The sequence below is a fragment of the Brachionichthys hirsutus genome, chromosome 17 (genome assembly GCF_040956055.1).
Source record: "Brachionichthys hirsutus isolate HB-005 chromosome 17, CSIRO-AGI_Bhir_v1, whole genome shotgun sequence".
NCBI lineage: Eukaryota > Metazoa > Chordata > Actinopteri > Lophiiformes > Brachionichthyidae > Brachionichthys > Brachionichthys hirsutus.
The window spans coordinates 2516922-2529471 of record NC_090913.1 but is presented as its reverse complement, the minus strand read 5'-3'; the positions used below and the strand labels follow the sequence as shown (position 1 = coordinate 2529471).

The 12550-nt window shown below is 49.6% G+C and overlaps 2 protein-coding genes across 2 annotated transcripts; one reads left to right on the top strand and one right to left on the bottom strand.

The window, feature by feature from the left end:
• Positions 1–953: 953 nt before the first annotated feature.
• krt222 (keratin 222) lies at positions 954–6842 on the top strand. Its single transcript, XM_068751381.1, has 9 exons — positions 954–1151; positions 2572–2654; positions 3020–3173; positions 3563–3817; positions 4700–4825; positions 4937–5157; positions 5293–5513; positions 5589–5691; positions 6040–6842. Exons 1-9 carry the CDS (start codon positions 954–956, stop codon positions 6251–6253), a joined length of 1575 nt encoding a protein of 524 aa, XP_068607482.1. The 3' UTR covers positions 6254–6842.
• Positions 6843–7019: 177 nt separating this feature from the next.
• On the bottom strand, positions 7020–11971 carry LOC137907039 (tensin-4-like). The gene is made up of 12 exons (XM_068751344.1): positions 11719–11971; positions 10616–10901; positions 10146–10489; positions 9968–10063; positions 9755–9883; positions 9399–9491; positions 9000–9077; positions 8754–8813; positions 8278–8449; positions 8121–8189; positions 7960–7989; positions 7020–7792 (listed from the first exon to the last, which is right to left on the bottom strand). The coding sequence occupies exons 1-12, from the start codon at positions 11969–11971 to the stop codon at positions 7660–7662; spliced, it is 1743 nt and encodes a 580-aa protein (XP_068607445.1). The 3' UTR covers positions 7020–7659.
• Positions 11972–12550: the final 579 nt, after the last annotated feature.

Sequence of the window (12550 nt, the reverse complement as noted above, 5' to 3'; positions counted from 1 at the left end):
GTTGTCTTTATTAGTAATCCCAGAGGGATTTTAAAATAACAAGACAGTTTTTGTTGGTTCACAATAAGCAGCTCTTTTCAGAGAAACTGAAGCTCACAGACAGTTCATTTATGCCTCACCCTCGCAGGCTCAGTCACTTACCTGTTGTTTTCACTTTATTTAATAGTGAAATATTCAATGAATTCAATAAATACTATAATATGGTATCTTCATAATGCATGTAGGTCATAATGTATCACACTTGTTCCAGTGCATGGTGATGGAGTGCCAGTAGAGGCACAGGTGTATGCGTTCACCTGATAGATAGTACACTCATTTCATCTGGATTCTACTTCAGGTATCCTCTCGGGCGGTTCCGGTCCACACTGGTCCTTTCATTCTCTCTGCGGCCCGTGTCGCTGCCTTTACGGAAGCGGGTCGGTAATCCTGGATCAGAGAACACAAAGAGACCCTCGGTGCTGGGGATGCAAGCACAGTGTTTACCCACATGCCCTGCCCACTCCCATCATGCCCCATGGGGTGAGGCGGGGAGACGGGATGGAGAGGAGCACCTCGCCCTGAAGCCCACGGCCTACAACACGGCCTGCTGGTATGCTATCAGCAGCCCGTGACCTCGGACACAGCGGGGAGGAGAAAGGTTCCGGCCCGGCCTGCCATGGAGGAATGTGGCTAAGCTGTAGGGCGTGGCGGATCAGCTGTGTGAGAACAGACGCAGCGACTATTGCTATGCGCTCATTCGTGGACGGCCACGTTGCGTGAGGTGAGTATTGCTGGGTAAACATTTAGCCAATAGACACTGCGATCGCAGGCGGGAGGCAGGCTGTCATTCTGACGGAAGCACAACAGGTCTGTTGGTCGTCCGGGCCGCTGCCGGTCCAGTTGGTTCGTTTGACTGCGTTGATATCAGTGTGCGTGTGTGTTTAACATCTGAATGTGCACGTCCTCAGATCTCCATGGACTTGCTACAGGACTCCAGTCGTACCCTGCGGGGTCTCAACATCCGACTGAAGGGCTTTGTGGAGCATGTGAACAGGCTGCAGGAGGCCAACCGCAGCCTGGAGGCCCAGATGGCCGACTGGGGCGCCAGGAGCGCCGCACGCAACCAGGACTGCTCCCAGCAGGAACACGCCGCCAATGAGCTCCGATCCCAGGTCAGGCTCGGTTTTTCCTGCACAGGTGATCATTCGAATTTGCATTTTCTAAAGTGGAACTTGGAAAAATTCTGATAGAAATGCAAATGGGTGTTTGATTCTGCTGACGCGACGCTGCAGTGCATGCGGGAAGCCGAGGCAGGTGTGTACAGTTCATGGCCACAGGCCAAACAACTTAAGAACAGGTTGGTGTGTTTCTCTGCAGTCGCTTCAGCGAGCAAACCGCCGGCTTCTTCTATTTGGTTTGTAAAAGCTAAAAGAAACACTGTTGTTTAGCGACAGCACTTCATTTGATATATTCCAGCAATGCCAGCCCTTACGAGGACCTCATGCGACCTGGTTTGATGGCTTCCTCTGCTTTCTGTAGGAGTGGGTTTTATTTATATCCTCTCGAGACGCTCAGCTTAGCACTGAGACAGACAAGGGAACAACGTCCACGGACTGAGGATGACCTCCTTTTCTCCTCAAAAACTGCTTTTATTGTCAGATTTAATGAAGGACAAATGTCTCAGGAGACAATAAGTAGAGCTTATAAATAGGCTTAGCTGCGTATTTAATGCGTCCAGAGACATTGCACACGCATTGTAAGATTTGTGATGTAAATATAGTGAAATATTTGACGTTCTTTCACCGTGGGCGTACCTTGTTCCGAAGCGGTTGCATTCTTAACAACACAAAGGTGTGTTTCATTTGTACATGGGTGATAAATGAGAGGGAGCCACCCTTTCATACCCAGATGAGAATCAAACACGCCTTGAAAGGATGGTACATTTTTGATCATTTTTGCACAAGCAGCAGCAACAATTTAGCAACAATTTGTGCTCAGTGCTAATGCTGCACAAACAAGGAGAGTAGTTTGGGTTTTATTTTCACGACTCAGTGCCCGTAGGCAACGTGAGAAGAGGAGAGCTACACAACAAGGATTTGCTATGAGAGGGTGCGACTATTCCAATAGAAATCCGGTTGTTGCAGCAATGTGTTGTCGTATAAACTGCAAGCTGAACGCATTATTCTGTTATAACAGGTATTTAAAAACTCCACTTTTTTCTGGGTTCACTCCTAAATTCAAAAGACTAAAGAAGCTGCAGCGAAAAGTTGCTCGAAACCTGTCCACCACAGCCATCTTTACCCAGTAAATGAAACGCTGTGTTGCCATGGCGACCTCAGTCAGCTCGGCCTCGTGCCAAATGAAGTCACACCGCTTAACTCTTTGTCCCTGTTAACCTGGAAATGTGTTGGTCGTCAGCCCAAAGCAACCTATAAAGGCTTCACACAGCTTCTTCCACGCCGGAGGAAAGAACTGTTTGGGAGATTCCTGGCCCACTTAGGTGGATTGTTCTGATAAAGGTTCTTGAAATGAAAAAGAGTTGTCGATCGAGCTCACCTATGCTTGATGCTTGCTGCATTTCTGTTTCTGCAGGTGGGCAAGCTGCTGATGGAGAATGTTCAGCTGGCTTTACAATCTGACAGCATGAAGTCCAGAGCTGCTGCCATCCGGGCCAGGTCAGCGCCGTTCAGTTTAGTCAGTGGAGAGAATGATTTTTTATTTCTACTACTGTCCTATAAAAGCATCACAACATTCCAAACGGATGTAGAAGCCAGGCTGGACTCGGTTTCATTTGTATATCAATGTGCAGCGACACGCTGCCCCCCCCCCCCCCCTCCCACACAGAAAGTACTTCCTGTTTGCTGTTAGCCATTGACTGACATGTATTTATAGCTGAGTCTTCTGACCGGCTCAGAGTATCTCTGTGAGTCTGGACTGAGTCAACGCTGCCAAAAGACAAAAGTCTTTTTGTCCTTTTTTTTTTTTATATTTATGATTTCTAAACTTCCTGTGACGGTGATGGCTGTTGACGACACCTCAGGTGTGAGACGGAGGAGAGCAACACCAAGCGTCTGGAGCAGCAGGTGGTTCTGCTCAGGCGGTCCAAGAGGAAGGCAGACGAGAACAATGTGATGCTGCAGGCGGATCTTCAGAACTCCGTGGCAGAGCTGCAGGAGATGCGCCGGGAGTTTCAGGCCACTAAATCCACGGCAAATGCACGTAACGCGCTTCTGTTCTGCACAACACAAGTAGCTTATTAATTACGCACATTAAAATTAGCCTCTTGAACCATCGCTCCCAGTCTGTTATAGCTTTGTCGTGTGTGTGCGTGTGCGTAGGTGTGTGTGTGTGTGTGATTTATGAATGTGGCTTCTCCACATCTAATGATTTCTTGTCCCTTCAGTCTGACCTCATACCTCTCATCCCCTTCCTTTCCCACCTCATTTTCCTCAGTGTGTGATTCCTGCTGACTAACGCCATCACCACACACACACACACACACACACACACACGCGCTACTCCTCTCACCCTTTCTGTCGCCTCCTCCCTCCCCTTCTTGCTCCTTCTGTTTGGCTGTTTGCAGGCAGCCCAGGCTCTACAGCTGCAGCGTTCTGCTTCCTGTGATGCTCCGCTAGCGCCAGCCTCAGCAGCAGCAGCAGGACGGCCAGTGGACGATGGCACAGGGATGGAGCTCACCCAACTCCTTCAATTGATCAGAGCGCAGTGTAATCAGAGCCGACGCGGCCCGGGTGCTGGGACAAATTCACTCCCCGGCTTGGTCGGGCCTGGCCACGCCGGGGCAGCAGCATCCGGAGCACACGGGAGAAGGCTCAGGGAGGTAAGCACACTCGCGTACCTTTTTTCCTTTTTTGCCTCTGTCATGATGTCCTGGCCCATTGCCAGCCAGATACACCCTTAACCAACTCCAGCGTGTCTCGTAAAGCCAGACTCTCAGGAGTTGCTAAAGTGTTTGAGGAGAGAGGCAGGAGGCGCATGAGTCATCGGGGCTCTCTTTGTTTGTGCAGGTTGTGTCTGTATTTGCCGTCTCGCAGTGTGAATGTTTCGATGTGATTGTCTCCTCACTATGGCGGGATACTATCTCGCACTAGCATGGCGTGCTACAACGCCTCCTACATCTATCGGTTGACCTCTGATCCTCATTAAGTATTTAATCCTTAATCTTGTATCTTAATAACGCTGGCTGATAAAGCAAAGCCTGCAAGCTTGAGCTGCGCCGCTGCACACACACACACACACACACACACACACACACATGTACGACATACCTCTCAATCATCATATCCACTTCCACTCGATCGGGAGGACTGTTTTAACCGGCAAGAAATTCCCATCCTCCCATCGGCATGTCAATGCTGCTGCTTCTCCATAGGATGGAGCTAAGGAGCGTCAAGAAGTTCAAATTGATGCGCTTGTGTGTGTGTGTGTGTTTGTGTGTGTGTGTGTTTGTGTGTTTAATTTCTTCCCAGTGCTTTTTGTGATCCCAGTGCTCCTTTTCCACGGTTACACGTGACCACAGTGTGAAAACAGAGCAGGTTGTTTGCAGGGGGTGGGGGCAGACATGTGGAGAACATGCATGGCCGCGTCAATCATAAAGAAACTATGCAGATGTACTTGAATTAAGTGACACAACATTTCACTCACTTCCGCGTAGTGTCCTTTGCCGTGTTATGTAATGTCTGATTACTGTCACCTCATCCAGGAGGAGGAGGCGTGGGCGCAGGTGAGGCTCGGCAGCGCTGCGGTGAGGGAGGCGAGGGCGGAGCTAGCGGAGGCCAGGAAGCAGTGGCATTCACTGCAGGTGGAGATTGAGACCCTGCATGGCTTGGTAAGCCCGTCGGCACAGCCATCTCGCCGAATCGTTGTTCAGGCTTGGCTTTCGTCTGTCGCCGTCCGCGTGGTTGGAATCCCAACGGGCCGCTTTCCTCTTGCTTTCCAGGAGAAAGGTTTGGAAAGCTCCCTGAGGGACACCCAGCAGCTGTACTCCAGTCAGCTGCGGGGCCTTTCTCACGTGGTTGCCGGGCTGGAGAGCGAGCTGGAGCAGGTGAGGCGTGGGCTGACCTCCCAACGCCAGCGCCACAGCCAGCTCCTCGACACCAAGATGAGGCTGGAGCGAGAGATCGCTCGCTACCGGCATCTACTGGACCGCGAGGAGAGCAGGTGAGCTGAAGGGGCAGAGAAAGGGAAGGTGGATCATAACCGAAATTTTACCAAACATCACGCGCAATCTCGCCATAAAGAAATGCATCTTCATTTAACCGTCCAGCATGAATCTTTTTGCCCTCTTGCATGCAGGCACTCGGGTCACGCCAGGACACCAGTGGATCTGTGGCAGTGTGGGCCTTCCAAAGAGGAGTGGAAGGAGAACAGGCTCAAGAATGGCTTCAGCGATTCTGCCGTTACTCCGGACGAGCCCAAGTCGGAACCCCTGCCTGAGATACCTTCACTTCTCCCAGCAGACAATGTGCTGAAGAGAGGAATACTCCGTAGACAGCAAAGCCTGGGGATGCTCACAGGTAAGACGATCGCAGGACCCGCAGCTCAGACGCAGTCGGAGCTCATTTCAATGTTTCTGTCCTGTCCTATCGCAGAGCCAGAGCAAGATAATGACCTCCCAATCTCCACCGCGAAGACTCGGGAGATTCTTCAGGGCGGCGTGGTGCGAGTGAGCGCCGAGGGTCACGGCACCATCGAGTACGTATCGATCTGGGGCCTGCTGAAAAGCAGGGATGCTCTTAGAAAGGAAAACTAATAAGCGGTGAGCTAATGCTAATTTAGCTGCAGGCTACGTCATTGTTGGCCTTCTTCAATGACTTGTGTTTGGCGAGACAGCCACAGCGGTGTGGAGTCTTCAGGGCGTCGCCCTTCTCATTGCTTGATTGGGATTTCCAGCCTTATACAAAACTCATCATGCATGTAGACACACCCACAGTTACACAAGGGTTATTCCTTTGTGTTCAATGTAATGTCATTCAAGAACTTGTACGATAATTTGCTGCCATCTATGTGTGATTGGTTACCCCCCCCCTCTCCCTCCCCCAGGACGGAGAAGATTGACAAAGTGATAAAGCAATGGGAAGGCTCCTTCTTCAGAGGGAATCCCAAGCTGCGGAAGAAGTCGGTCTCCCTGCGCTTCGACCTGCACATGGCTGCAGCAGACGAAGGCTGCGCCCGGCCCGATCGGGACGGCCTCCCGGACGTGGAGGTCCGACTCATCATGAAGCGATCCCGCAGCATCCCAACCATCCCGCCATGAATCTGCAGCTCACACCCCAAAACCCGTTCCAGGCCGATAACCTTACAAAGGCTCGCGTCAAATCCAGTTGTATTATATCACTTTACATGTGTGTGTGTGTGTGGGGGGGGGGGGTCACAGCTGCCTTCCAACCCGAATCATTTCTGCACAGGCCTTAAATGTCAGCCCCCGACAGCACTTAGAGCAGCACTGGAGGACTTTCGTCTTCAACCAGACTCTCTTTGTGGAGAATAACAAATCTTTCGATCCACAATAATAAAATTGTTCACGTTCTATGTCGGGATTGTTCTTTTTTTTTTAAATGCTTGCGGTGATGTCATCAGTGCGGCCCTTGGCCTCTCCTCTCAACCAGAGGAGGGCAGTGTTTGTGTATAGATAATGCTGCAGCGTCTCTATCACACGTTGTCTGTTACACCGAACATTAAGAGCTTTTATGCAAACATCTGATTTGGCATCAGAAACATTCCTAATAAGATGGCGAGCATTGTTGTGTATTGCGCTTGGGTGATGAAGAATATGTTGAAAGATGATGATCTCTCTGATCTGCTTGATTCTGCTCTGCTTCATGAAGTACCCATCATTCCGGGAGCTCTGCACTTTCCAAATGAACTATTTTGCTTTTATCTAATAATTTATCATTTACAATAAAATGTAGAATCATGTGCAGCCTTGTGTTTTCTCTCTCTCTCTCTCTCTCTCTCTCTCTCTCTTTCCTCATTACCACACACTGACTTCCTGTTTCAGATGTAAACATTCATTTGTTCGACATGTTTTATTCGTCATGAAAACAAAACACTGCATGAATATACAGAGAATAACTCTATTTACAACGCAGCCTAATAAATACATTCTAAACTGCAGAACGGTGTTTAGCTGCGTTCGAAATGGAAGGACATGAAAGTGGGTCGCCTTTCCTTCTGAGCCTTCAGGCTGAGATTTACAACGAAGCTTTTGAAACAAGACTGCAAGGGCTTTTTTGAAAAGCTCCTCTTAGACAGGAGCTTGCGTTGGATTTCTTTTGCGTTAATCAACAGGATCGACCACCTGATTTACCGTCCGACCCTGGATGTACTACTACTTACACTTGTACATTAAAATAGCTTCACATTTGAAGTCTTCAGTGAACTAGTGCCATCGAACTGAAGTCAACCAAAACACGGACGCTAAAGTTTAAAATGGAAAAACTGCATTTTGGGTTTGTTTTTGTGCCTCGACACACGACGGCAGCGTCATAGCCCACGCCCAGCAGCCAAAGCAGCGTCTCGTTTGAGCATTCCAAATGCTGGGGCAAGAGGTTGCGATGGCCCGTCTCCTTCCGGCCCGGTCACCTAGAGCCCGTTCTCGTCGTCGTTGACAACCGACGCGTCCATTACTTCGGAGAAGCATCGCACGAGGCCGTGCGAGCTCTAAGGCCTGGTCACGGCAGCCTGAATAACCTCGGCGACTTTGCTGCAGGGCTGGAGGGGGTCGTACTCTGCAAAGACGTGGCAAACGTTTTCCGCCCCGGCCTCTGCGCCTTTTGCCACGAAGCCGAACATCCTGTTGGAGCAAAAGAGACGAAGGGTCAGATTGTACAAAGACAGTGTTCGTTCAACTGAATGAAAGGCGGAAAACTTTCGGTTTACATTTGTGCTCGAACGAGAACTCGCAGCCCGTTAAGGACAGAGCATCGTTCTGATATTGTGATCGATTAAAGTTCAGAATACCTTGCAGCAAAACTGCAGCCTTTCAGCCACCTGTCGGGGCAAAGAAAAGACCGATTATTTAAGATTCAAATGAAGGATGCCTCCACCAGCTACAGCCCACTGGTATTTGTCACTTCCAGTGTAAAAGCATTCACTGTCACAAGTGTGTGTCGTAAACTCACAGTCGATTGTCTGGATCTTGGCTGCTGTGGCTTAGCAGGTGAGCAGGGTAGTGGCGCCGGAAGAAGAGCCTGCCGAGGAAAACCTCCTTATTTTCCACACAAACATACAAAACATCATACTTTAGTCCTCAGATCGATAAGATGGGGCTCTTCTCACCGTCTGTTGAGATCGGTCAGCGTGACGCCCTTGGAGGACGCCTTCAGGTTGACCACGGTCGGTGTGAAGGAAGCCGAGGCCTTCGATAGGGTGGAGGACACGGCCTTCTGCACCGCGCACGGGCCCGTCAGCGTCTCAGTGGGGACGGCGTTCAGGTAGATGAAGTTGCAAGCTGCATTAAAGACAAACACGGTTACGCTCTGTTTAGAAGCTGAGCGGGAATAGCAGCAGGGCAGGAAATGGTTAACTTTAATTCTCTGAAGCACCTTCCAACTTCGTGTTGGAACGCTGGGACAATCTGCCCCTTTATTTCCACCCTCACAGGGACAGAGGACAGTGTTCTTATTTCTAGAGCGCATTGAAACATGATGGAGGTTCATTTCTTTTGCTGATTATGGAGCTGTTTGATTTATTTATGTCTCATCCCACAGTATTGATCACTCGTGTAACACTTTTATTCTGCATGCAAACCAAACCTGTTTTAGTCTTGTCCTCTGATGCTGGTTTGTCATTTGTCTTCTCTTCCGCACTCAGATCTGTGTAAGCAAATAGGAAATGAGGTTTCCACATTTCTGCCTCACTCTCACGCCCTCACACATACACACACACACACATACACGCACACACACACACACACGCACACACACACACACACACACACACACACACACACACACACACACACACACACATCAACCCTGGGTCTTACAGTAAAGGCTTACCTTGGGAGGGGAGTAGTAATTTGCAGGGTAAAGCAAAAGCAGAAATGGTGTGCTGGTAGACCAGAGCAGACAGACTTCCTGCAACAACAAGATCTCAGCCAATCATTTGGTGCAGAATTCATTCATTCATCCATTCATTTAATGTTTCCTCCCGTTTACATTCACCGACAGTAATGTTGATTTTTAGATTAATCCTTCACTCCATTTAAAGAGTTGATTCCCATCTGATTGCTATTTGGTGAAAGTCAAATGATGTGCTGTGTAAATTTGATCCGCCATACTTATTTGCCAAATGGGAAATCTTTTTTTTTTTAGCAGAGCAAAACAAACGCACCCTGTGAATGACCTAAGATCGATGCAGGTAGCTTCATAAAATGCTTGTATGTGACTTTTGCTCACCAAAGAAGGGTTCCTGTGAAGAACCTCTGATGCGTACGCCCTTAGACGATGATTCTATAAGGAAGTGTCTGATGACGTCTGAACTCTTCTCTTCTGTTGAAAGGACAAAAAATTAAATAAAAGATGTCACAGATGTTGTTTTAGCACGAGCTCTTTCACATTTCAGATATGCTTGCAGTATTCTTGCTCGGTTGCAGCTGCTTTTCTTTACAGTTAGTCTACTACTGCTGCACATGCATCTTCGCCTCAGCCGCCGGCCTGTGATTATGGTCGATGTGGCTTCCGAGACCTTTCTTGTGTCAACATTTATCTTTTGACACATGATTTCTAAAGAACGAGAACGGGGGAAGGTTTACCTTGGAGGCCGCTGGGAGAGCTGCTGGTGGAAGGTTCCACTTTCATGGCCAAACCAAAACTTCCTCGATAGGACGTGCTGTCTCTCACCACAAACGTTCCCGCTTCCATGTCTTTCAGCAAAGCCTCAGCTGAAAGAAATGTCGGGAAATGCTTTCAAACGGTTGCAAACTTCATAAATAAATGAAGCTCTTCGTGACAAATGTGAGTCTCACCATCAGCTCTGCTGATGTGTGGACGAAACCAAAACCTTGAGGTGTCCATGACAAACTTCATGGAGGGTTGGCTTCCATTAAAATGGGTTTGGTGACCTAAACAACCGCAAAGACGCATCAGCGGGTCGCATCCCTTAAATGCTATGGCTGGCAGATTTCAAAGCAACAAAAGGCTCACTGTTGGGGGGGAATGGCTTTGAGCTGGACACGGGGGCGGTCTGGATCAGGTCCGTTTCCGGTCCAGGAGCCTGTATGTGCTGATCCGACTGCAGCGAGCCGTTGACTAGCAGAACAGGAATATCGTTCAACGACCCAGAGAGTGACGCAGGACTGCTCTGTCCTCTGACGTTCGGCTCCAGCAGACGGCCTTGCCTTGTCAGGAAGGTCTTCTCTGGGCTGCACCTGTTATCGAAATGTCTCGCTCTGGACCCATCACTGAAGGAGCTGGACATGCAAGCGAGGACGCACCCGGGAGATTCGGCGTCTTCACTGGCCAGAGACAGGTTGCTGTGCAGGGAGGACGTACAGATCTAGTCACTCTTCTCTTGTTTATCTCTGTGAAGAACTTCGGCCGCACAGAAACACTTGCGCTACGGCCTGGCGGCGTAGTCACCTGGCCGCCGCCGCAGCGTTGATTGTGCGTCTTACCTGCCCAGGATGTAGCTGGTGTCTGAGCCGACCGACGTGGAGAGGAGCGACACGGCACTGTTCCTGTTAGACTGGGACGGCTGCAGGGATCCGTGGGGAAAAGACATGTCAGGCTTGGGCGAAAGGTTTCTTCGAGGCACACTTCCACATGGCAGGGGAGGCAGGGGAGAGCAGCTCTGTGTGGGGATGGGGATGCTCCGTGGGGGGCCCACGCAGAAGGCGGAGGGAGAACATCCTCTAGCCACCAGTATACAATCAGAGGCATCTTCATCTGCACAGGAGTCATCTGGAGGTTAAGAGGAAAGTGTTGTCAAAAACCCTGAAAAAGTGTTGGTACATTCCTTCTGTGTTCTGTTAGTAAAGCGGGCGTGGCTTATCCAGTGCAAACACCAGCTCCAGAAAGTCCCATGTTATGTTTCGTGCACGGACCTGCATGCAGCACTAAGAACACATCTTCCTCACAGAGTTCTCCGCTGTTGTGCGCCTCTTCTGTTGCGAGGACACGTAACGGCATAAAAGGCGTCTGAACTTGTTCTCGTGTGCGTGAGGATCCGCGTGCCTCGCCCTGCAGATCAGGGCGTTCAGAACTCGGGGCCCAGACGGTGACGGCTTCCACTAGAATTGCATAATAGTGACTAATGCATGAACTGAAACACCGACTGGATCAGCCGTTGTTAGCTGGTGCTGTGGAACGAGTTCCTACGAAGTGAAGTCACCTCTGATGGCGTGATCGAGTCCGTTTCTGAGCTGCTCTGTGCAGACGTTTACGATTAAAGAGGGCAGTGACCCCATTCTGCAGGATTCTCTGCTATGCAGGGAGCGGCACCCGTCTGGGCAGTAATCCCAGAACACCTGAAGTGGTGCAATTATTGCTCGATTGTCAACGATACAAAGAAAACTGAGAGGGAGCGTCACTTTGCAGAGCCCCGGGGCCGTGTGTGTGTAGGCGTGTTTATTTAATGAGGGTGAGTTTGGTTATATTGGAATTGATGTTGCGCCTCTGTGGGATGGATGCCGAGCTTTTTTACCACTTTGTTGACTTTGTTGTGTATAATTAATGCTCTAAAAGCAGAGCAAGGACAAACACGCCAGCCGTTCTGTACCTGTGGGAGGACTGAGGCACGTGGGACTTTGGTTGACTTCAATGGGTTCGAAGGTCGGATCCAGTTCCAGGATGAGCTGGTTGAGATTCTCCAGGGAGATTTCGAGATCAGCGTCGCCATGGCGGCAGCCGGGCTCTGTGGGACTGGGATGTCCGTTGAAAGTCACCTGCTCGGAGTCCAGGCGGACCGTTTGACCGACTCGTAGAACGTGATTGGGTATGACGTGGCGGATGCTTTCAGCTGTAGGCATCATGTTCGGGGAGCTCACTGTCTTCTGGTCGCGGGGGAGAGAAAGTACATTGACGAGAGCTCAGGTTCACTATTTCAGACACACACTCACTTTTGTCTGTGCTTTCCCCACATTCTCATACGGAGAGAAAATCGACTGTCTTTCGGGCATCGCAAAGCACAGATCTGGATCCGCCAGATATAAACATCTTAAAGTTAAAGTTTTGTCGTTCGTTTAAATGATGCCTTCAGGGATTTGGGAAAAGGCTTGATGGAGTTTAAGAAGACCTTTGGGTCCAGGTTTCAGTGATTGAACATAAACTTGCAGACGTTTGCAGTTCAATTTGCCTTTGCAGGGGTCAGAGTTCAACCAGAAATATTCATCAACCTACTAAAAACAAATCTTTTCACGTTACGACGACATACTGTCGATAACCTGATCAGTTCCATCCAGCAACCGTTGCTGCACCCAAACTCTCCCTCACCTGTCTGTCACCTCAAATAACAACAAATAGAAAAGCAGTCTAAAATGATGCCGCCGCAACACGGACACTCAGTTACACAGGAAGTACATTTAAAGTTGTGACTCAGTCCATGTGGTTTT